General features: G+C 44.9%; 1 protein-coding gene across 1 annotated transcript in view; it reads right to left on the reverse strand.

Moving 5' to 3' along the window:
- Positions 1 to 25,198, reverse strand: part of ALPL (alkaline phosphatase, biomineralization associated) — a 70,327-nt gene that overhangs the window by 19,969 nt on the left and 25,160 nt on the right. Inside the window, exon 2 of the mRNA XM_004377157.3 lies at positions 2,062 to 2,216. Coding sequence (XP_004377214.1) covers positions 2,062 to 2,122 — 61 coding nt within the window. The 5' untranslated portion in view covers positions 2,123 to 2,216. The remainder of the gene's footprint in view (positions 1 to 2,061; positions 2,217 to 25,198) is intronic.

Consider the following 25,198-nt stretch of genomic DNA (forward strand, 5'->3'; position numbering starts at 1 on the left):
ATACATTTAAGATGCACATACATTACTATGTTATACACAATACAAAAAAAAAAAAAAAAAACTGCAGTATCACTACACACGCATCAAAATGCCTAAAATGAAACAGAAAAAAAAACTGAATTGCTGAATATTTGAAGATTTTTCGTTTTGTCTCTTTTTCATCTATCTGCTAATCTTTCACCCACAAGAGTGTGAGTGCTGAAAAGGCAGGAACCTCATCCCAGAGTGATCCTGGATCCCCAAGGATGCATCATGGAATAGCGGATGGAGTGATGGCCTGGGCCTCCAGCAGCTCAGGCTCTATCCCCAGCTCTGCCGCTGACCTGCTGCATGACCTGGGGAAGGCCCGCCCCCTCTCTACATCCCAGTTTCCTCATCTCTTAAAATATATTCTTCCTAAGAAGAAAGACTAACATTCACTGAGCATCCACCACCTGTCAGACACTGACAACCCCAAGTAACTCTCACCATAGCCCTAAGGAGGAGGAATTATTGTCTCCATCGGACAGATGGAGAAACTGAGGCTCGGTGCAGTGGCGTCACTAGGGTTGCTGTCACCCAGTGCAGTAACTCGTGGTGTCACCCCCCTCCATGGACCTCCTTCCATACCAGACTATACAGAATCCCTAGTAATGTTTTTTGTACTAATGTTACTCGTAAATCGTAATTCCTGTGTATCACTCCTTTTCCTTTAATTACTACTTCTTTCTCAAAAAATTTATTGATATAGGTTCACAAATACTAATGACCACAATGTCATAGCTAAAACACCAGAAAATCTGACAAAATCAGCGACTATGAAAATACTGGCAGTAATGAAAACAACAGCAGGTGCTTGTAGCACATGCAGACAAACGAGGAAACCATGTGATTCAAAGCGCCATTATAATTGGGTAATAATGACAGCTCTGACCAGAGGGCATTAGAAGTTCAAAAAGTCAATTAGAGTAGAGTTTTAGCCTTGTTGGTATATTGATACATGTCAGCTGGGCTTACAAAAAATGTTTTTGTTGTTATAACTAACTACAGGGATATTTTTATAAAAAATAATAAATTTCCGCTGAAATACTGCACAAAAATTTTATAGATGGTCATTTTGGTGTCACTGCTTCTGACGGTGTCACCTAGTGTGGTCCACACCCCCTGCACTCCCCTAGTGATTCCACTGGCTCAGTGGAGGTAAGAAGTGACTTTCAGTCACGTGATGGACCAAGTAAAAGAGGGTTCCCTTCTCCAACTACAGATACAGAAATGCTGAACAAAATAAACAATCAAAAACAGTACACTACTTGAAAGGAAAGAAAAGAAGAAGGAAAATCCCCAGGAGGTAGAAATTAAGAAGGAACTCAAAACCAGAGAGGAAAACAGGAGCTGATGCTGAGGACTCTTAGGGTGTCAGGCTAGAGACAGGTCTAGCTTGGAAGCTATTTCAATATACACATTTGCCTCAGAGCGATGAAGGGGGTTGGGAAGGAAAGCTGCTAAAAAAAAAAGTGAACTCCAAATCTGTGCAGGTTTAAGTGGGGGTCAGATTTTATAATGTAAGAACCTCAAGCTGAGATATTAACATAAAAACTTATTCAAAATCAGTTAAACTCCCAGTGTCCTGAAAGAATCAACTCTCTATAAATACTTCCACGTGAGTCTCCAACAGAAAACAACAAAAATAACAAAAAGAAGAAACAGCTCCTGTTGCAGATGAATTCATAAGCAAGAACTACAAACTTCACAAGGAAATGTACTACCATGAGGGAGAATAAGCAGACAAAACCAACGGGAGACTTAGCATAGTTAGACTTGGCAGAATCTATAGAATTAGTTGTATTTCAGATTATTAAAGAGATAAGTAGAGAATAGAAACTCCGATGAAAGAATAGGATAATACAAAATGAAAAATTGGGCAACACAACACACATAGTAGCAGAGATGGGATTTTCTGTGCTGTTTCGCAGCTCTAAAATACTTTGGATAGTTCGATGACTTTGAACACAGATAGTTCCCCAGTCCTATCCCACCTACACCAGGTCTTCCTATCCCTCCACCTGTGCTCCCCAATCCTACCTGGCACTAAGGAGTTGGTAAGGCAGGCGCCAATGGCCAGTACTAAGAATGATGAAATCATGATGCACCCCAAGACCTGCTTCCTCTCTTGAGCCCAGAGATGAGGTCGACGTGGGCAGGTTGGCAGTGGTCAGATGTTAATTGATGTTCCAATCCTAAAAATTGAAAAAAAAAAAAAAAAGATGACATGTGGGCCACAGCTCCAGATTTTATTTGTTCATTCACTTATTCATTCCACAAGGATTTGTTGAGCATCTATTATTATAGGCCACGTATAGTATAGAGCTAGGCGGTGGGAATACAAAGATGTCTGAAACACAGATGGTCCCTCCCTCAGGAAGCTTAATCACACCAACAGTTGTGTAAGTACAAATGAGTTCCATGAGCCAATGTAGTTCCACACCATCTCCCAAGTGAACTCCCACTCAATCCATCTGAAGCTCAGCATGTCTCAGAGACCCAGTCTTCTGTGTGATGCTTCTCAGACGTTAGTGTGCATCAGAATCATCTGGAAGGTTTGTTAGAACAGATTCCTGGGTCCCATCTCCAAAGACTTTGATTGCATGTCTGACAAGTTCCCAGGTGATGGCTGATACTGCTCGTCTATGGACCTCCCCTTGAGAAGCGCTGTTCCAGAATGTCAGTCTAGCACATCAGAGACAAAACAAAGAAACCACCCTTTCTTACAGGGCCACCAACACATTTACTTCATTCTCTTTTAGAGCTTGTCATTAAAAAAAAAAATTTTTATGCTATATTTTATTTAACCCAATATATCCAAAATATTATGATTTCAACATGTAATCAATATCACAGATCATTCAGAAGATATTTTTCTCTTTCTTTCGTACTAAGTCTCTGAAATCCAGCATGTATTTTACACTCACAGCACATCTCAATTTGTACTGGCCGCATTTCAAGCGCTCAACAGCCACATGTGGCTAGTAGCTGCCTTGTTGACAGCACAGCCCTAGATGCATTCATGCTGGAGCCAGTTCTACCCTCGAACTTCCTAGTCCGAGGAAATCATGAAATCCTTTTATTGGCCTAAGCTAGTTTTAGGTGCGTTTCTGTCACTTGCAACAGGAAGAATCCAGACTAACACATACATATCCCCAGGTTCTATCCCAAACTCTGGAATCTTACAGCTTGTTATTTATGATGAAAGACACAAAAACTGCAGGAGTGATACAGAAATAGATTGGATGGTAAGGGTGGCCATTTCTGAATGGCGACATTACAGATGACTCCAATTTTGTTTTTCATTGTATTTTCTGCATTTCCCAAATTTTCCTGTGTTGAGAGGTTACCGCTATAATTTTTAAAATGCTATTGAAAAAAAGAACACTGGAAGGCAATACGCCAAAATGTTAACTGTGGTTTTCTCTGCCTGGTAGGACTGTGAGTGATTCTTTCCTCTTTTTTTTATGTTTCCGAAATTTCCAAATTGTCTAAAATGCCAGCAGAATGTTTTTCAACTGTGGTCATCCTGTTAGGATCATAAGTGACAACCCCATTGGCTGCTGAAAAATGTACTAATCCTGTTGTGAATGACTATTACTGGAAGATGACAAATTTTAATTGGCAAGAGTTTCACTGGCAACTAGTGACATTACTGCAATGAAAAGCCAGGAGAAAAAGATTACATATTTCATTTGTTGTGGAAAACAGTGATGATGCGGCTGTCATTCATTTTAATCATGCTTGCTGCAACAACAGAGATAAGGAATCCTCTACCACCAGAAAGAGGCACCCTGGTGGCGCAAATCGTTAAGCAGTAGGCTGCTAACCAAAAGATTGGCGATTTGAACCCACCCAGCGGCTCTGAGGGAGAAAGACCTGGCAATCTGCTTCAGTAAAGATTTCAGCCTAGGAAACCCTATGGGGCAGTTCTGCTCTGTCATATGGGGTCACTAGGAATCAGAATTGACTCGACAGCACCCAACAACACCACTACCAGAAAAAGGGATTTTGATTCAACCTTATAATCGTGCAATGCCCCAAGTGATGGCTTGTCGAAACTCCCATCCCAAAACATCCAGTATTCACCAAACATGCAGTCCAATTGCACACTGTTGTGCTTTTGTGCCCCCACTTCCTCATCTACCTGGCTCCTTAAAAATCCAACTTGGGGTGCGGGGAGGAAAGTGAAAGTCTAAACCCTGTGTCTAACAGCACTTAACTCTGAGTGGTGATATTTCAGATAATTTCTAAATTATTTTATCTACTTTTATTCTGTTTCCAAATGTTTCCATAGTAAATCCTAAAATCAGAAAAAAAAGTTAAATTAAAATATTGTTAAATGGATATACATTAAAATATTATTCAAAATATTTTAAGAACTGAAGTCACCTCCTTCAGGAAGCCTCACTCATTCTAATACACTACATATGAACTTGATAAGTCTGAAATAAGTCAGATCCAAATGGACAAATACTTATATAAAAAATCTAGAACAAGAAATGCATAGAGATGAAAGTTTGCCTGTACCTCCCTGTTTTGAAAGTCTTTCCTCCTTTATCAGCCCACTCGCCACACTGGGAACTTCCAAAAGCAGGGACTTTGCCTTGTTTGTCTGTGTACTTCTAGGGCCTGGCACTGTAAATACCTACATCACTTGAAAGCCAGCACTTTCAGGAGGGAGGCAGGGGGAAGGGAAGAGTCATCCAAATATCTTGATTTCCTTTGTGTGTACAGAAAAGTCTGAGTGTTAGTGAGGATGTGGAGCAACCAGAATATTCATTCATTGCTTGTTGGGGTGTAGATTGGTACAACCGCCTTGGAAACCTGTGGGGCTGCATCTACCAAAGCTGAGCAGCATACATACACCCTATGACCCTTGTATCGCCAACAGAAATGTATACGTATGTTCACTAGAAGACATGTACAAGGATGTTCATGTCAGCCCTGTTCATGACAGCTTCAACACTGTGCCCATCTGCAGCAGAATGGATAAGTCTGTGTGTGTATTCACAACATGAAAATCTATACAACAAGAATGAACTATCTCCCACTCCACAAAACAGTGTGGATGAATCTCACACAGGTTGAGCTAAGGAAACCAGACCTAAGAGTACATATAAGCGTGATTCCAGTGATAACTCATTGCCATTGAGTCGATTCCGACTCACAGCAACCCTATAGGACAGAGTAGAACTGCCCCCATAGGGTTTCCAAGGCTGTAATCTTTATGGAAGCAGATTGCCACATCTTTCTCCTGCAGAACAGCTAGTGGGTTCAAACTGCTGACCTTTCGGTTAGCAGCTGAGCACTTAATCACTAAGCCACCAGGGCTCCTAATCCAGTGGTGCCCCAAAAACTATCAAGTCGATTCCAACTCATAGCGACCCTGTAGGACAGAGTGGAACTGCTCCATTAGGTTTCCAAGGCTGTAATCTTTACGGAAGCAGACTACCCCATCTTTCTCCCCTGGAGCCACTGGGTGGGTTCAGACTGCTAACCTTTTGGTTAGCAGCTAAGTGCTTAATCAGTGTGCCACCAGGGCTCCTATTCCAGTGATAGGAAGTATAAAAACTAATCTATGCACGAACAGCAGAAGACAAAATAGATAAAATGGACTTCACCAACATTAAGAACCTTTGTGCATCAAAGGACTTTACCAAGAAAGTGAAGAGGCAGCCTACACAATGGGAGAAAATACTTGGGAGCCATATATATGATAAGGGTTTAATATCCAGAATATATAAGGAACTTAATCAACAACAAAAAGACAAACAACCTAATCAAAAAATGAGCCAAGGCCTTAACTAGACATTTCTCCGAAGAAGATATATGAACGGCCAATAAGCACATGAAAAGACGCTCAACTTCATTAGTCGTTGTTGTTGTTGTTGTTAGTTGCTGTCAGGCTGATAGTCAGGCAACGCATCTCTGGATAGTTTCAAACTACCAAACTTTTAGCTAGGAGCCAAGCGCTTAACAGTTTGTACCACCCAGGGACTCCCGTTAGTCATTAGATTAATGCAAGTCAAAACCACAATGAGATACCATTTCACACCCACTAGGATAGCTGTTAACAGAAAGAACTGAAAACAACAAGTATTGACAAGGATGTAGAGAAATTGGAACCCTCATGCATTACTGGTGGGAATGCAAAACAGTGCAGCTGCCGTGAAAAACAGTTTGGTTGGTCCTCAAAAAATTAAACCTAGAACTACTATATGACCCAGCAATTCCATTTCTAGGTATATACCCAGAAAATGTGAAAGCAGGGACTCAAACAAATACTTGCATGTCAATGTTTATTGCCGCTTTAGTTACAATAGCCAAAAGGTGGAAATAACCCAAATGTTCATCAACAGATGAATGGATAAACAAAACGGTACATATATACAATGGAATATTATTCAGCCAAAAAGACAAATGAAGTTCTGATACATGCTATGATATTATGATATGGATGAACTTTGAAAATTTTGTACTAAGTGAAATAAATCAGACTCACAAATACTGTATGATTCCATTTTATAAAATATGTAGAACAGGAAATGCAGAGACAAAAGCTTATTATCAGTGTTTACCAGGGAAGAGACTACCTGGCTAACCAACTGGAAGAGATCCATATTTGGGTCCATTCCAAAGAAAAGTGATCCAACGGAATGTGGAAATTATTGAATAATATCATTAATATCACATGCAAGTAAAATTGTGCCGAAGATAATGAAAAAACAGTTGTAGCAGTACATAGACAGAGAACTGCCAGGAATTCAAACCGCATTCAGAAGAGAAATGGAATGAAGGATATCATTACTGATGTCAGCTGGATCTTGGCTGAGAGCAGTGAATACCAGCAAGATGTTTACCTGTGTTGTTTTATTGACTAAACAAAAGCATTTGACTGTGTGAATCATAACAAATTACAGATAACATTGCGAAGAATGGGAATTCCAGAACACTTAATTGTGCTCATGCAGACCCTGCACATAGATCAAGAGGCTGTCGTTTGAACAGAACAAAGGGATATTGAATGATTTAAAAACAAGAAAGGTGTGTTAGGGTTGTATCCTTTCACCATACTGTATGCTGAGCATATAATCTGGGAAGCTGGACTATATGAAGAAGAATGTGGCATTAGGATTGGTGGAAGACTAATTAACAACCTGCAATATGCAGATGACACAACCTTGCTTGCTGAAAGTGAAGAGGACTTGAAGCACTTACTGATGAAGATCAAAGACCACAGCCTTCAGTATTGATTACACCTCAAAATAAAGAAAACAAAAATCCTCACAACTGGCCAATAAGCAACATCATGATAAACAGAGAAAAGACTGAAGTTGTCAAGGATTTCATTTTACTTGGATCCACAATCAATGTCCATGGAAGCAGCAGTCGAGACATCAAAAGATGCATCACACTGGGCAAATCTGCTGCAAAAGACCTCTTTAAAGTGTTAAAAAGCAAAGATGTCACTTTAAGGACGAATGTGCGTCTGACCCAAGCTACGGTGTTTTCAATCACCTCATATGCATGTGAAAGCTGGATGATGAATAAGGAAGACCGAAGAAGAATTGACACATTTGAATTGTGGTGTTGGTGAAGAATATTGAATATACCATGGACTGCCAAAAGAATGAATAAGTCTATCTTGAAATAAGTGCAACTAGAATGCTAATTAGAAGCGAGGATGGCAAGACTTTGTCTCACATACTTTGGACATGTTATCAGGAGGGATTACTCCCTGGAGAAGGACATCATTCTTGGTAAAATAGAGGGTCAGCAAAAAAGAGGAAGACCCTCAACGAGATGGATTGACACAGCGGCTGCAACAATGGGCTCAATCATAACAACGATTGTGAGGATGGCGCGGGACTGGGCAGTGTTCCGTTCTGTTGTACACAGGGTCGCTGTGAGTCGGAACTGACTTGATGGCACCTAAGAACAACACAAAGAAAACAAAAATCCTCACAACTGGACCAATAAGCAACATCACAATAAATGGAGAAAAGATTGAAGTTGTCCAGGATTTCATTTTACTTGGATCCACAATCAAGGCCCATGGAAGCAGCAGTAAGGAAATCAACAACATATTGCATTGGGAAAATCTGCTACAAAGACCTCTTTAAAGTGTTGAAAAGCAAAGCTATCACTCTGAGGACTAAGGTGTGCCTGACCCAAGCCATGGTATTTTCAATTGCCTCATACGCATGCGGAAGCTGGACAATGAATAAGGAAGACAGAAGAAAAACTGATGCCTTTGAATCAGGGTGTTGGCAAAGAATATTGAATATACCATGGAATGCCAGAAGAATAAATAAATCTGTCTTGGAAGAAGTACATCCAGAATGCTCTTTAGAAGCAAGAATGGCGAGACTTCGTCTCATGTACTTTGGACACGTTATCAGGAGGGGCCAGTCCCTGGAGAAGGACATCATGCTTGGTAAAGTAGAGGGTCATTGAAAAAGAGGAAGACCCTCAACAAGATGGACTGACACAGTGGCTGCAACAACGGGCTCAAACATAGCAACAATTGTGAGGATGGCACAGGACTAGGTTTCATTCTGTTGTACATGGGGTTGCTATGAGTCAGAAGAGGCTCAAGGACGCCCAACAACAACATCACTCAAGGGGTACTGGGTTTCTGTTTGGGGTGATAAAAATGTTTTTGAAAATAGATAGTGGTGACAGCTGTATAGCATGTTGAATGTGATTTATGTCACTGAATTGCACGCTTAAGACTGGTTGAAACAGCAACTTTTTTGTGATATGTATTTTACCACAATAAAAAGAAAGAAAGAAAGAAAGAAAAAACTAACTTAGGGTGTGAGAAGACAGGAGAAAGGCTACACTTGGGAGCTGTAGAGACTGAACGGGGGCACTAGGGGGCTCCTGGGGTTCTGGTAAAGTTCTATTTCTTGATCTGGGTGCTGGTTACATGGCTACGTTCAGTTTGAAACTCTAACAAGCTGTCAATTTATGATATGGGCATTTTTCTGTATGTATGTTATACTTCAATAAAATTTTTTGAAAACTAGTCTCTGGGAGCTTATAGAAACAACCTATAAAGGACATGGACGAAATGAAAACAGACCAGTGCACTGCACTTCACAGTTTATGAAAATGTTCACCATCATTTCTCACTAATAACCTCTGCAGTGGACAGAAAAGAAAACCAGTTGGACTGCCCCATAGGGTTTCCAAGGCTGTAAATCTTTACGGAAGCAGACTGCCACATCTTTCTCCTGCTGAGCAGCTAGTGGGTTAGAACACTGACCTTCAGTTAGCAGCCAGGGCTTGCCACTGCACCACCAAGGCTCTTGCAGTGGACCGAGGGGCACTTGTTATCTGTCTTTACGTATGAGGAAATTCAGGCTCTAAGGAGTGAAAGTACTTCCCCAAGTTCACAAACAAGCAGATGGTAGAGCCAGAACCTTGCCTACCGCGCTTCCAATTCCAGAATTAGCAACGAAGTTACCACTGTGATCCCCACCCCCTACTCCTGGGTTGGGAGACTTCCATTTCCCCATCTGTACAATGAAAGTTCTGAATTTTAACACATGCATGTTGTTATTATTAGACTTACGGTGACACCATACACAATAGAATGAAACATTGCCCAGTCCTGTACCATCTTTCATGATCACTGATATGCTCGAGTCCATTGTTGTGACCACTGTATATTTTGAGCACCTTCCAACCTAGAGGGTTTATAGTCTAGCACTATATTGAACAATATCCTATTGTAAGCTGTAGGGTTTTCATTGGCTAATTTTCAGAAGTAGATCACCAGGCTTTCTTCCTAGTCTGAAAGCTCCACTGAAACCTGTCCACCATGGGTGACCCTGCTGGTATTTGAAATACCAGTGATATAGCTTCCAACATGCAAGCTACCGCAGTACAACAAACTGACATTTCACCAAAGAAGATGTTCAAATGGCCAACAAGTACATGAAGAGATATTCAACATCATTAGTCATTAGGGAAATGCAAATCAAAACCACAATGAGATACCACTTCACATCCACTAGGATGTCTATTATCAGAAAAATGGAAAACAACAAGTGTTGGAGAGGATGTGGAGAAATTGGAACTTTCATGCATTGCTGGTGGAATTATAAAATGGTGTGGCTTTGTGGAAAATAGTTTGGTGGTTCCTGAAAAAATTAAACACAGGCTTACCATATAACCCAGCAATTCCACTTCTGGGTATATACTCAAATGAATTGAAAGCAGGTACTCAAATAGATATTGTACACCAATGTTCATTGCAGCATTATTTAGTATAGCCAAACGTTCATCCACAGATGAATGGATAAACAAAATGGCACATACATACAATGGAATCTTATTCAGCCATAAAGAGTTGAAGTTTTGATACATGCTATAATATGGATGAACCTTGAAAACATTACGCCAATGTTTATTTCTGTTGTACACAGGTACACCATCAGTTGGAGCCAACTCAATGGCAACTAACAACAAGTGAAATAAGTCAAACACAAAAGGACAAATACTGTATGATTCTACTTACATGAAAGATCTAGAAAAGGAAATGCATAGAAATAAAAGTTTATCAATGGTTACCAGGGGATGGAGGGAGGGAGAAATGGGGAATTATGGCTGAAGGGATACAGGTTTCTGTTTGGGGTTATAAAATGTTTTTTCAAAAAATAGTGGTGACAGTTGCATAGCATTGTGAATGTGATTAATGTCACTGAATTGTATACTTAAGATCGATTAAAACAGTAAAATTTTTGTAATATATATATTACTATAAAAGAAAGAGAGGGAGAAAGAGAGAAGGAAGGAGTCAGGGGAAGAGACAAAGGGGAAGGATGGAGAGCCAGAGAAGGCAAGGAGGGGAAATGGAAAGGAGGAAGAATAGAGGGTAGAGGGAGGGAAGATGGAGAAAAAGGGAGGGAAGGGCAAGAAGGAGGAAGAGGAGAGATAAGAAAGAAGGAGGAAAAGAGAAAGAAAGAAGGGAGAGAGGTAGAGGGAAAGAGGAAAAGAAGGAGGGAAGTAAGGGAGAAAGAAAATGAAGGAGAGAAGGGGGTGAGAAAGAGTGATAGATAAAGCAAATGTGAGAGAATCTTGATGATTATTGAATCTGAGTGATGGTTATATGGGGTCTGTTATGCTATCCTATTTTCGTGTGTGGTGTAAAATTTATCCTAGTACTTCTAAAATAAATGTCTTTATGGTTAAAAAAACAGCAATATATGGTTGAGTGAAAAATGTAAAGAACAAAATGCAGTACCCTGTAGGTAAATTCACAAGGACACATGCACACTCAAGGACATTTTAAATGTATTAGCATGGGGACCTTTCAGGAGTAATGGGAAGGACAGTGGGGAGCCAGGATAAGGGGGGAGGATGAATAAATAAAACAAGGACTGAACCCATGATAATACACCAGGCACTGAGAAATATGACTTACTCAACTCACTCTGCACCTCAGGTCCAAAATAAATGAATAAATAAGGAAAAATGCAAGTGAAGGGTCTAAGGGGCTCCTTCTGTCCTGCATGGTTCTTCTTCCTGTCGTTTGTCTCCCTTCCCTGCTAGACAGAGTGCTCAGCAAGAATGAAGACCATCTTACCCATCTCTGCATCCCCAGCACCGTACACATAGTAAACCAAAACCAAACCAGTTGTCTCTAAGTCGATTCCGACTCATGGCGATCCCATGTGTGTCAGAGTAGAACTGTGCTCCATGAGGTTTTCATGGCCATGACCTTTGAGAAGCAAATCATCAGGCCTTTCTTCTGATGTCCCTTTAAGTGGGTTCAAATAGTCAATTTGGCGGTTAGTAGCCCAGTGTTTAACTGTTTGCACCACCCAGGGACCCCATGCACATAGTGGTAGCTCTGTAAATGCTAACTTAATGAAAGGCCCATGGTCCAGGCTGGGAATGCTCTGACTTTTGGCCTTTAGACCTGCACTGAGTTGGCCTGGCCCGGAGACAGGTGCCTTTGTCCATTGCCTCTACCCAGGACAGGGAGGGGGTGGAGATCTGGGCAACCCTTCAGAAGCCAGAGCCTCCCTTGCTGGTTCAGCCTCCCAGAGCCCCACCCTCACTTGGCAAGCCCAGAGGCTCCATGGCTACTCTCTGGCAGCCCTGGGTGACAGGCTCCTCGGGGCCCAGTCTGGGGCTCCTGGGGCCCTGGCAGCCCACCTCCTTCTGCCAATGCTCCACCAGCCCAGAACGGAACCTCCGGGTGTATGCCAGCCCCTCCACCCTTCTCTCCCCAGCTGGCCTTCTGTGCCAGCCTCCCGGCTACGTGCCCCGATTACTTATGACAACTGTGCAAAAGCCCTGGCTGGCTCTGCCCTGGGGGAAGGAGCAGCTACTTGGCAGGTCAGGGGAGGGAGCAGAGGGGCTGGGCTTTCTGGCTGAGGACTGACTCAGCATTCCCGGCAGAGAGCACGGGAGTGCCTTGGAGTTGGGCAAAAAGCCAGCCCTGGGCTGCGTCTCAGCAGATGCAGGGCAAATGACAGAATAGTAGACTGACAAAAATCAGTACCATTTTTAGGCATTCATGTTGTACCTGTCCCCGTGCTGGCTGCTCACTCCTCGATCTCAGTCCTCACAACCACCCGCCGCGTGTTACTAGTCCCTATTTTACAGTCTAGGGAACTGCAGAGCAGAGGACCTCAGCTAGCACATGGTCAAGCGTGACTCAAGCCCAGCTTCCCACCACGGAGGAGAGGGAGAGAGACCAGTGCCTGCCCTATATCTACAGAGGCCAAATGAGGGTGGGGTCTTCTACCTGAGTGGCCTGGCCAGGCGGCAGGTGAAGAAGCACAGCAGGCCTAAGGCCAGCACGAGAAGGAGGAGGCTGAAGATCACCGCGAGGACCATGTCCAGGGTGGGGGATAGGAGGGCCATCTCGGGACAAAGAGGGTCCACGCAACGGTCTCTGGAGTCTGGTCTCACACTAGCCTTGGACGTCCTGGGTCAGTGGCTGTGACCTGGCCTTATCCCCTGGGTTAATCCATGGGGATTAGCCCAGAGAGATGAGATGGGAGGAGTAGGGGAACAGCCCGTGAAGCTCCCCTCCCAGTCCAGTGCTTCCCCACCTGATGCTTGTTCATTCAGTTTTGTCATTCACTCTTCATTCCCCAAACATTTACTGAGCACCTACTGTGAACCCAGCTCTGTTCTATGTGCTAAGGAAACAGTGACATTCAGGACAGACATGGTCCCCATCCTCTTAGAGAATATTGACTGACCTGTGTGGACTAAGCACCTATATATGCTGGTCATATAGTCTCTGAGTGGCACAAATAGTTAAGCACACAGCTGCTAAACAAAAGATTGAGGAGCCTTGGAAGAAAGGCCTGGTGATCTATTTCTGAAAAATCAGCCACTGAAAACCCTATGGAACACAGTTCTACTCTGACACACGTGGAGCCACCATGAGTCTGAAATGATGGCAGCTGGTATTGGTATGGAAGGAACCCTGGTGGCATAGTGGTTGATTGCTCAGCTGCTAACCAAGAGGTCGGCAGTTAGAATCTACCAGTTGCTCCTTGGAAACTATATGGGGCAGTTCTACTCTGTCCTAAAGGGTCGCTGTGATTAGGAACCGACTTGATGGCGACAGGTTTTGGTACTGGTATGTGCCGACCATTGTGTCAGGCACACTGTGGGAAAAAAACAGAAGGAAAGGAAACCCTGGCCAGGGCCACAATAAGTTTCATTTTTTCCCAAACAGCAACAGCTGCTCCACCCCATTTACAGGCCCAGGAATCTGTGCACAGACCCCAGTCAAAGTGTCCAGAATAAAAGGAACTGCTCTTACTGAGCACCTACTGTGTGCCAGGCACCATTTGAGGTAGGTAGTAGGATCCCCATTTACAGATGGGGAAATGGAGGCTCAGAGGTGATACCACATGCAATGGTGGGGCTGGGATTTGAACACAGATCTGCCAGCCTCCACAGCCTATTACCTTCACCCACCCTGTGCCGCCTTGCAACTGGGACACCGGCCCTGCAGGGCAGTAGAGAGGCTTCAGTCAACTCTCTGCCAGGCATTGGCCCAAAGCCAAGGGTCATCCCGAGAGGCAGCACACAGACTGATGTGACCAAGTTGCCCGCTGCATGGAGAGGCCTTTTCTGCTTCCAGAGCACCCCCACTTCCAGGCTCTCTGGGGTCCCAACAACATCCTATGAAGTCAGGATGGTGGTTATGGTTCCCATCCACAGACTCACTGAGGCTCTGATCAGACAGGTGAAACCACTTGCCATGAATCCCAGCGAGCCTGGGAGCAATGCCAGCTGTGTGCCTCCTAGACCAGGCCTTTTCAAACTTCCTGCCTCCTGGTAGACCTCAGATCCCATTGTACAAAACATGCAAAGTGAGGCGAGACACTTTTACCCTCTTGGTGCCAAGGGAGTCCTCCTCTTCTGGCCCTAGAAAGGCCACTGAGCTCACAGTGATAGCAGGAAAACCAGTCACATCAGCCCACTAAATCCCTTTCTTTCCCAACACCCCCCTTAACTCAAATCGCATCAGATCCTGACATCGAATAATACAGGCAGGGTGGTGGTTATTAGCCCCATCGACAGATGGGGAAACTGAGGCTTAACAGTGAAGTCATTCGGTCAACTTGTTCCAGCCCCAACTCCATCATTTCCCAGCTGTGTGACCTCAGCCCAGTGCCTTCACCTCTGAGCCTGTTTCCTTATCCATCTAACATCTGTCCTACATTCAGGGAGAGCAGCCACTGGGTGCCAGGTGACACCTGACCTGGCTTCATGTAGCTGACCTCATTCAACCCTCATAACAACCTGGAAACTAGATGCAGGTGAGGCAGTGGCGGCCCAGGAGGCTGTGCAGAAGTGAACGGCCCAGGGTCACACAGATGGCAGGGGCCAAGCTCAGCAGCCCCAGCCCTGTGCATGGCTCCACCTGGGACCTGCCCTCAGGGCCACCCCTGCACCAGGCTCTCTCCATTCCAGGGACCCTCTCCTCTCCACCCCACCCAGCCCCTGGGGCTGGGATGCTCTCTAAGACTTCACAGCCCAGCCTAATAAACTGAAGTGAGATCCACGGAATGTCACTTCATGCTCCCCTCATCACCAGCTTGTCCCTGGTGGGGTCAGAGGGCAGTTATTTGCCCCGAAGGAGCCCGCAGTCTAGAGCTCACAATCTCCAGATGTGCTGGGAGGGCCCTTCCAGCTGAATTCCCCAAATGTACCAGATGACAGAAATCACTCAGAGTTCTTGGGAAAAGGCTGATTCCCAGGTAGTCACTGGGGGGAGGAACCGCCTGGAAAGGGCCCTGAGGGAACTTTCTGAGGCAATGAACATGTTCTTCATAGTGATTTGGGTAGTAATTACCGGTGTGGACGTGGGTAAAAATTTTTCAAGCTGTACACTTAAGATGTACATTTTGCTGTCTTCAAATTTAAAGAGAGAGATTAAAGAGACACAACAACCCTCCTCAAATTCCTATTCCACCCCACTTACTCCAAAACTACCTAGAATCCCCCAGGGCAGGGTCGGGAAGCTGTATTTTTAACAAGTCTTTCTGGGAGCAGATTCGTTTGGGAAATATTGCCTTAGAGGTTGGGATTCTGGGAGCTCAGGAGGAGCTGTGACTGCCATCTGGGCTGGGGCAGGGGTGCAGGGCAGCCTGGCGGAACTGAGGTCAGATGGGAAGACTGAGGCCTAAAGAGGAGAAAAGACTTGCTGCCCAGTGAGGCAGCGCTGGGAGCAGATTCCGTGTCTCCCGGCTCCTAGTCCTCACAGACACACCTGGGGAGCAGTCAGAGCCTCAGGGCAGCCATAGACCGTATCCCCTGGGCTGTCAGGGGTGCCGTGGCTAGAGTACGCCTGTGTTCCTGGTGGGAGTGGGGAATGGGATGGGGGCTGGGGGGCTCCGGCAACATCAACTTGGGCAGCAACTCAAGTGATGTTTCAGTTACTTGAATTCTAGAGTAGCCAGTAATGTTCCAGCAATAGGGTCAGAAGGAGGTGACACGGAATCCCTCTGTCAGTCAAGCCCGTTGTCTCTGGCAAGCCTTGCTGGCCAGGACCTTATTCATTTACTAACGGAAATTATTTATGGCTGCCATGAAGCAGCCTTGGATGAAAAGCTTGGAAAGGAATGTGTGGTGCAGGTCAGATCCAAGGGGGGACTTCCCCAGAGGGTGGAGAGCCAGGTACTGGGGATAGAGCAGGGCTGAGACACCTCTAGCTGCTGACAGCACCCCAGCCCAGCAGAAAACAGACACGGGAGTGCCCAGGGAGGCTGGGTGGCATTATTGTGCCTGCACTCCCTTCTGGCAAGACACTGTGTCTGGCCAAGATGCCAGCTGTCCCCGCCTACTCCCAGCCTCAACACCTCTGCACACTGAGTTCCCTAGTCTGGCATATTCCCTGCTGTCCACCGGATGAATTCTTCCCATTATCTTTCCACCTTGGCCTCAGTTCCGCCAGGCTGCCCTGCACCCCTGCCCCAGCCCAGATGGCAGTTACTGCTCCTCCTGAGCTCCCAGAATCCCAAGCCCACAAGGCCGTGTCGCATTTCTCGGAGTCTTAGGGAGCCATCGGTTGTCATCCCCTCAACATGGCACGAGCTCCTAGAGAGCAGGGATTGCATTGCTGATGCAAAAGGCCGTGCTGACAGAGCCTGGCCCAAGGCTGGCAGGTGGCGGGGAATGTCAGTGGGTGGGTGGAAGGAGGCCAGGCTTAATGGGCGGGTGGCTGAAGAGGGAGTGGTAAGAGTGGGCTCCGGAGTCAGGCCACCGGGGTTCCCATTCTGCCTCTGTCCCTCACCAGCTGGGCAACCCAGGGCAAGTGTCTTCACCTCTCTGTGCAGATCTAATGGCCTCGGCTCCCTTCAGGACAGGATTCGGCTAGGAAGATTACACGGGGGCAGTGGACATGGAAGCCAGGCTGGAAGGATGGTAAGGCTGAAATCATCAGACGGAGAGACTTGTCAGACAGGAGGACCTGTGTGTGCAAAGGCAAGGCAGCAAGGATGGGCAGTATTTAGGGGTCAAGGAGAAAGACAAAAGCAGACAGTTGGTGGAGAGGAGGACAGAGGGCCGGGCTGGGGCCGGTCACAAGAGGGCTTGGCACCCTGAGCTCGGCACCATCTCACTTACTGCTTCCATCATCAGCCCATTTTACAGGTGATTACGATGAGGTGCAGATAGTCCACAACTTGCAGAGCTAGAATCAGAAGCCCTGAGGGTCTGGGTCTGGAGTCAAAGTCTCTCCGGGCTTCCAAGGGCACCAGGATGGTCTTGATACCACAAACTGGCTCTGTGAGCAGAGGCCTGAAGCCAACCGAGGTGCCAGTGGTGGGAGGAGAGATTGCAACAGGCAGGCATGGGAAAGAGCCGGCCCCGCCTTCAGAGTCACTGTGCTTTGCCGGCACACGGGCTTCCACCATCCCACAGAGGACACATTCTGTCCCAGGCCAGCATGCTCTGGGAAGCCTGGAAGTAGGGTGGGTGGGGCTTGTGCTGTGTGTCCCTGGAGGGCAAGGCCAGGCTTCACGAGCTTGTCCCTCATTCCCCCACTCTGTACTTCACTTTGCACCCCAGCGCCACAGCCCCTCTGGCACCAGTGACATTGCTGTCCCATCCTTGCTCTCACAATCAACATCAAGAAAAAGAAGGCACAGAGAGGGCCCCCGACCTCCGGAGGGTCACACAGCACATCAGGGGCAGGGATAGGTCTCCCACTAACTAGCTAAGGATTTGGGGGCTATTTCTGGATGCACGAGACAGTCTACATGTCATAGCGTAGATGCCAACATCTTGGAATTCCAAACATTAATGATTTGTGTCCAATGAAGAGAACATTTCAAACTAATACTATTCTGGAAAAATCCTTATTTCCCACATTGTGTCATTGTATTCTGAAATAGAAGTAATAACAGCAAACCTTTTCATAGCCCTTACTGTGTGCCAGGCACTGTCCTAAGTGCTATATCTATATTAACTCATCCAATTCCCACAGCAACCCAACAGGTAGGCACTATTATCAACCCCATATCACAAATGATGAAACAGAAGCTCAGAGAGGTTAAGTAACTTGCCCAAGGTCATACAGCCAGTAAATGGCTGAGCTGGAATTCAGTTCTACTTGAAGATGTTGCTGTCTCCCAGGACCAAGGGTAAACTCCTAAAGCAGCAGGCAAGGCTGGAAATTAACCACTATTTGTTCCATATGCAATGTGTACATTGAACATACGTACTATATATTTGTAGACGAATGGATTATGTGCAGCTACTATTTGACTCATACTCACCACACACTCTTCCCCAATGTTATTTCATTGTCTGACCACAGCCTCCTGAGGGAGGGCTTACCCCACTTTACAGACGACAGGCGGAGTAACTTGTCAGAGAGATGGTGGTTGTGAGAGTTTCATCCAGGACTGACCAAGCCCAGGTCCCTGCACTGTGCACCGCACCTGTGGCCTCCCCTGCTTGCCCTGTGGCATTTTCCAATTCTGCATTCCGAGGGAGTCTGCTGCAGTGGGAAGCACCTGGGACTTGCTGTCAGGGTCCTCAAACCTGTCTCCACCTCTGGCTAGCTGAGTGACCCTGGAAACACCCCTTTTCTCCCACAGTCACTCAGTCAGCTTATCGTCAAGGCAGGACACGGAGTGGCCACGCCTCTCCCCACTCTCCACCTCCAGAAGGCTCCTGACAGCCCTCCCCTAAGAAAGGATGCACCCATTCCACAGATGGCCTCACACAGGCCTAGAAGAGGAGGCCAACAAGGCAGGGAAATGGAACGTGAACTTGACACCTGCTGGGCCGTGGCCAGCACAAGCAGTACCCTGGGTGGCATGTGCAGGGGGATCTCAAACACTATCCGTCATGTCAAATCAGGGAGCACATGGATGTTCCCAAGACAGTGCTTACTACAGCTATAGCTCATGATAACAGCGTTCCTCACATGCTTGGAGAACGTTCCAGTCTCACAGAGGCAACCGTGGGAGGTCACAGGGCAGGAACGACACCCCAGCTTCAAGACAGGAAACCAGGGCTGGGGAGGCGAGCCTCCTGCCCAAGGGCTCATACAGCTCAGCAGAGGCTCCATGGATTACTGGCTGCGTGGCCTTGAGCATGTCATCTCACCTTTCTGTGCCTCAGTTTCCTCATTTGTCAAATGGGAATAATCATGGTGAATGCCTGTGTCATTGTGCTATTGTGAGAATCCAGTGAGACATAAGCAATGAGAGAAAGGCCCAGGACCCAGCAGGTATTGCCCATCAGTAAATGTTATAACCAGTACCAGTTGCCATTAACCCAATTTTGACTCCTGGCAACACTATCTGTGTCAGAGTAAAACTACGTTCCACAGGATTTTCAATGGCTGGTTTTTGCAAAGTAGATCACCAGGTCTTTCTTCCAAGGCACACTTGGGTAGATTTGAACCTCCAACCTTTTGGTTAGCAGCCAAGTGCATTAACTGTTTATGCCACCTAAGGACTCCCAGATAAAACTTAGCTAGTAGTAATAGTGTAATAACTAGGGTGCTGGGCACTGTCCTAAGTACTTTACATGTATTAACTCATTTAATTAATTCATCTGTTTAATCCTCACAACAATGCTATGAGGTAAGTGCTAACACTGCTCTATCATACAGAGGCACAGAGAAGTTAAGTAACTTGGCCAAGGTCACACAGTTATCAACAGGACACTACAAAAAGGGAAAGAGAGAAACTTAACGAAGCACCTACTATGTGCTGGCAGCTTTTCACCAACCTTCCAAGAAGGCAGTGAAGTGAGAATCATCAACCCCTGGGTCAGAAGAGAAAACTGGGATTCTGGAAGAAGGGGAGCTGAGATTGAGGCCAGGCCTGTCTGCTTGCCACCTCCCTTCCAGTCATTCACCAGGACAACCTCAGTCACCGACCTGAAGACCTAAGGCCTCAGCCAGCCCAGGTACCAGAAGCCTGCATCAGCACGGCCCTGTAACCTCACTAGGCCTATGTGTAGGGAGAGGTCCTGGCAATTAGTGCTGCAGGACTTCCATTGTTTGCATGCCCAGCCACTGCCCCGTGACCAGTCATCATGTCAGGCTGCTCCCTGGGCTCCTGATGGGCTCCTCCTGGGTTTTGGCATGATTGCAGCCTCCTCGAGACCTCTCACTTATAGACAGTGCACTCCCCCCATAAAGGACAGTGCTGCAGTCACACCAGCCCCCTGCCTCCAGAATAGCTCCTCCATGGTTTATTATTCTGCTGAGATCCATGGGGACAGACCGGGGTTATATGTCAGGGTTCTGGCCAAATACTCAGCGGCCATTCCCTCCTCTGTTAAATAGAATAATGAACTCCATTCTGCCTCCAATATCAGCTTCTTAGGAGGGAAGGAACTTTGCAAACTGCAAAGTGCTATTCAGATGTTTCTATGGCTTTTCCACTGCTCCCCCTCTGATAACTATACTGGATATTTGCTGTAATTTTTGGCCACCTAGAATCCATTCCCCTTTCCTAACAAGACCACAAAGTTTCCTTGGGAAACTTTCAGCCATAGGATTATTCCCACCCCCAATTTCAGGTGGGCCCTGATTGGCTTATGCTGGAAGATTCTCTCTACCTGGATGGTGTGGTGTGAGGGGGTGAGGCAGTGCGATGGACCCCGTGTAGAGCCTGAAGACGAAGCAACCCCTAAGAAGGTGGAACAGAGAGATGCAGAAAAGCTGAGTCTTTGGTGACATCACTTGAGCCCCTGGATGCTGTCATACCTGAAGCTAGACCACATTTTAACATCTCAGTTACATGAACCAGTTAATGATAATTATTGTTTGACTTGGATTTCCTCTTACTTGGAACACAAGAGTCTGACCTCAGTCTCCATCCTATTCAGCCAGTTTTTCTCAGCCCCTTACATTGTAAGCACCCACATCAGTCACACTCAGAGGACAAATCCTGCAAATAAGCTAAAGGTGGACAAATTTCAGGTACATGGTAAAATAAGAGTCCAACTTTTCTTCTTGGAATTTATAAGCTTGTAGACTTGTAGGATGTTTGCGACTGTTTCTTCTCATTTCGAGTGGTGCCACATCAGCAAATGAAGATCCCAAAAGCTTTACTCTATCCATGTCATTAAGGTTGACTCTACTTTGAGGAGGCAGCTCTTCCCCAGTTGTATTCTGAGTGACTTCCAACCTGAGGGGCTCATCTTTAGGCACCATATCAGATAATGTTCTGATGCTATCCATAAGGTTTTCACTGGCCAATTTTTTCAGAAGTAGATCATCAGGTCCTTCTTCCTAGTCTGTCTTAGTCTGGAAGCTTTACTGAAACCTGTCCACCATGGGTGACACTGCTAATACTTGAAATACCAGTGGCATAGCTTCCAGCATCACAGCAATACACAAATCACCATGGTATGACAAACTGACAGAGGAGTAAAGCTTTCATTTGCTGATGTGGCACGACTCAAAATTAGAAGAAACAGCTGCAAACATCTATTAATAATTGGAAAGTAGAATGTACGAAGTATGAATTGAGGAAAATTGGAAGTTATCAAAAATTAAATGGAACGCTTGAAAACGGATATCCTAGGCATTAGTGAGCTGAAATGGACTGGTATTGGTCATTTTAAATCAAAAAATCATATGGTCTTTGTGATGGTTAAGGTTTTGTGTCAACTTGGCTGGGCCATGATTCTCGGTGGTTTGATAGTTGTATGATGTTGTGATCACTTCCTTGATGATATTTGATATGATGTGATCACCTCCATGATGGGATCTGCTGTGAGTAGCCAGTCAGTTGAAAGGGAGTTTCCTTGGGCATGTGACCTGCATTGAATATAAGTGGATATTCTGGCAAGACTTGTGGGCTTTTGCTTATTCTGGATCCTGCTGCTGGCTCCTGTTCGTCTGACTTCTGGTTCTTGGGACTTCAGCTAGCAGCTTACTTGTGATCTTGCCTGCCAATCTTGGGATTCGTTGATCTTCACAGCCTGTGAATAAGAGCCCTGTTCTCCCACCTATTGATCTTGGGTTCGGCTATGTGAACCAGGAGAAGCCTCTATGCTGACCCACGGACTTCAGATGTTCCAGCCTCTACAACCGTGTGAGCCATTTCCTTGACATATATATTTATATGCTTTACTGATTTTGCTTCTCCAGAGAACTCAGCCTAAGAATGACAAATTGAAGAGGAACAGCGTTACATTCATTGTCAAAAAGAACATTTCAAAATCTATCCTGAAATACAACCCTGTCAGTGATAGGATAATATCCATACACCTACAGGGAAGACCAGTTAATAGACTATTACTCAAATTTACGCACCAAACACTAATGCCAAAAACGAAGAAACTGAAGATTTTTACCAACTTCTGTTGTCTGAAATTGATCAATCATGCAATCAAGATGCATTGAAAATTACTGGTGATTGGAATGTGAAAGTTGGAAACAAACAGGAAGGATCAGCAGTTGGAAAATACAGTTTTGGTGGTAGAAATGACACTGGAGATCGCATGATAGAATTTTGTAAGACCAACAAGTTATTCATTGGAAATGCCTTTTTACAACAACATAAATGGTGACTATACACATGGACTTCTTCAGGTGGAATACACAGGAATCAAACTGACTACATCTGTGGAAAGAGATGATAGAGGAGCTCAATATCATCAGTCAGAACAAGGCCGGGGGCTGACTGTGGAATAGACCATCAATTACTCATATGCAAGTTCAAGTTGAAGCTGAAGAAAATTAAAACAAGTCCATGAGAGCCAAAGTATGACCTCGAGTATATCACACCTGAATTTAGAGACCATCTCAAGAATAGATTTGGTGTATTGAACAGTAATGACCGAAGACCACAATCAATGTCCATGGAAGCAGCAGTCAAGAAATCAAAAGACACATCACACTGGGCAAATCTGCTGCAGAAGACCTCTTTAAAGTGCAAAAGTTGTGGGATGACATCAAGGACATTTTACATGAAGAAAGCAAAAGGTCATTAAAAAGACAGAAAATTAAAAAAAAAAAAAAGACCAAAATGAATGTGAAAAGAGACTCTGAAAGTTGTTCTCAAACACAGAGTACCTAAAGTGAAAGGAAAAAATGATGAAGTAAGAGAGCTGAACAGAAGACTTCAAAGGGTGGCTCGAGAAAACAAAGTAAAGAATTATAATGAAATGTGCAAAGACCTGGAGTTAGAAAATCAAAAAGGAAGAACATGCTTGGTATTTCTGAAGCTGAATGAACTGAAGAAAAAATTCAAGTCTCAAGTTGCAAAATTGAAGGATTCTGTGGGCAAAAATTTGAATGAAGCAGGAAGCATCAAAAGAAGATGGAAGAAATACACAGAGTCACTGTACCAAAAAGAATTCGATGGCATTCAACCGTTTTAGGAGGTAGCATATGATCAAGAACCAATGGTACTAAAGGAAGAAGTCCAAGCTGTACTGAAGGCATTGGTAAAAAACAAGGCTCCAGGAACTGACAGAATACCAATTGAGATGTTTCAACAAACAGATGCAATGCTGGAGGCGCTCACTTGTCTATGCCAAAAAATTTGGAAGACAGGTACCTGGCCAACTGACTGGAAGATATCCATATTTGTGCCCATTCCAAAGAAAGGTGATCCAACAGAATGTGGAAATTATCTAACAATATCAATAATATCACATGCAAATAAAATTATGCTGAAGATAATTCAAAAACGGTTGCAGCAGTACATTGAAAGAGAACTGCCAGAAATTCAAGCCAGATTTAGAAGAGGACGTGGAATGAGGGATTATCTTTGCTGACATCAGATGAATCTTGGCTGAAAGCAGAGAATACCAGAAAGACGTTTACCTGTGTTTTATTGACTATGCAAAGGCATTCAATTGTGTGGAACATAACAATTACGGATAACATTGTGAAGAATGGGAATTCCAGAACATTTAACTGTGCTCATGCAGAACCTGTGTATAGGCCAACAGAACAGGGGGATACTGCATAGCTTAAAATCAGGAAATATGTGCATCAGGGTTGTATCCTTTCACTATATTTACTCAATCTGTATGCAGAGCAAATAATCTGACAAGTTGGACTATATGAAGAAGAACGTGGCATCAGGATTGGAGGAAGACTCATTAACAACCTGCAGTAGACAGATGACACAACCATGCTTGCTGAAAGTGAAGAGAATTTGAAGCATTTACTGATAAAGATCCAAGACTACAGCCTTCAGTATGGATTACACCTCAACATAAAGAAAATAAGAATCCTTACAACTGGGCCAATAAACAACATCACAATAAACGGAGAAAAGAAAATATTGACGTTGTCAAGGATTTCAATTTACTTGGATTCACAATCAATGTCCATGGAAGCAGCAGTCAAGAAATCAAAAGACGCATCACACTGGGCAAATCTGCTGCAGAAGACCTCTTTGAAGTGTTAAAAAGCAAAGATGTCACTTTGAGGACTAAGGTGCACCTGACTCAAGCCATGGTATATTCAATCACCTCATGTGCATGCAAAAGCTGGAAATGAACAAGGAAGACCGAAGAAGAATTGATGCTTTTGATTATGGTGTTGGTGAAGAATATTGAATATACCATGGACTGCCAGAAGAACAAACAAATCTGTCTTGGAAGTACAGCCAGAATGCTCCTTAGAAGAGAGGATGATGAGACTTCATCTCATGTACTTTGGACACATTGTCAGGAGGGACCAGTCCCTGGAGAAGAACAGCATGCTTGGTAAAGTACAGGGTCAGTGAAAAAGAGGAAGACCCTCAACAAGATGGACTGACACAGTGGCTGCAACAATGGGCTTAAACACAGCAACAATTGTGAGGATGGCACAGGACCAGGCAGTGTTTCGTTCTGTTGCACATAGAGTCTCTATGAGTCAAAGCCAACTTGACACCACCTAACAACAACCACAGACTTCTAGAAAGTCCTTGAGCGTGATTTGCCTAACAGCCCTACTCCATGTAGGACTCAGCCGCTCACCTTCCAACAGGCTGTCTGTCATCAGTTCAGTTTAACACTCTTTGACCACATGTTCTGAGTGCCTTCTGTATGCCTGGCCCTGTGGTAGACAAGAGTACAAGGTCCACTTTCTAGGTCTTTAAGTCTAGTAATGATTAGTGATGATTTACATTTCTACTGTGCTTTACACGAAAGCCCTGGGAGGTCAGTGCACAGGGGAAATACTGCTACACCTAATTCACAGAAGAGG

The sequence above is a fragment of the Trichechus manatus genome, unplaced genomic scaffold, assembly GCF_000243295.1.
Source record: "Trichechus manatus latirostris isolate Lorelei unplaced genomic scaffold, TriManLat1.0 scaffold00048, whole genome shotgun sequence".
Classification (NCBI taxonomy): domain Eukaryota; kingdom Metazoa; phylum Chordata; class Mammalia; order Sirenia; family Trichechidae; genus Trichechus; species Trichechus manatus.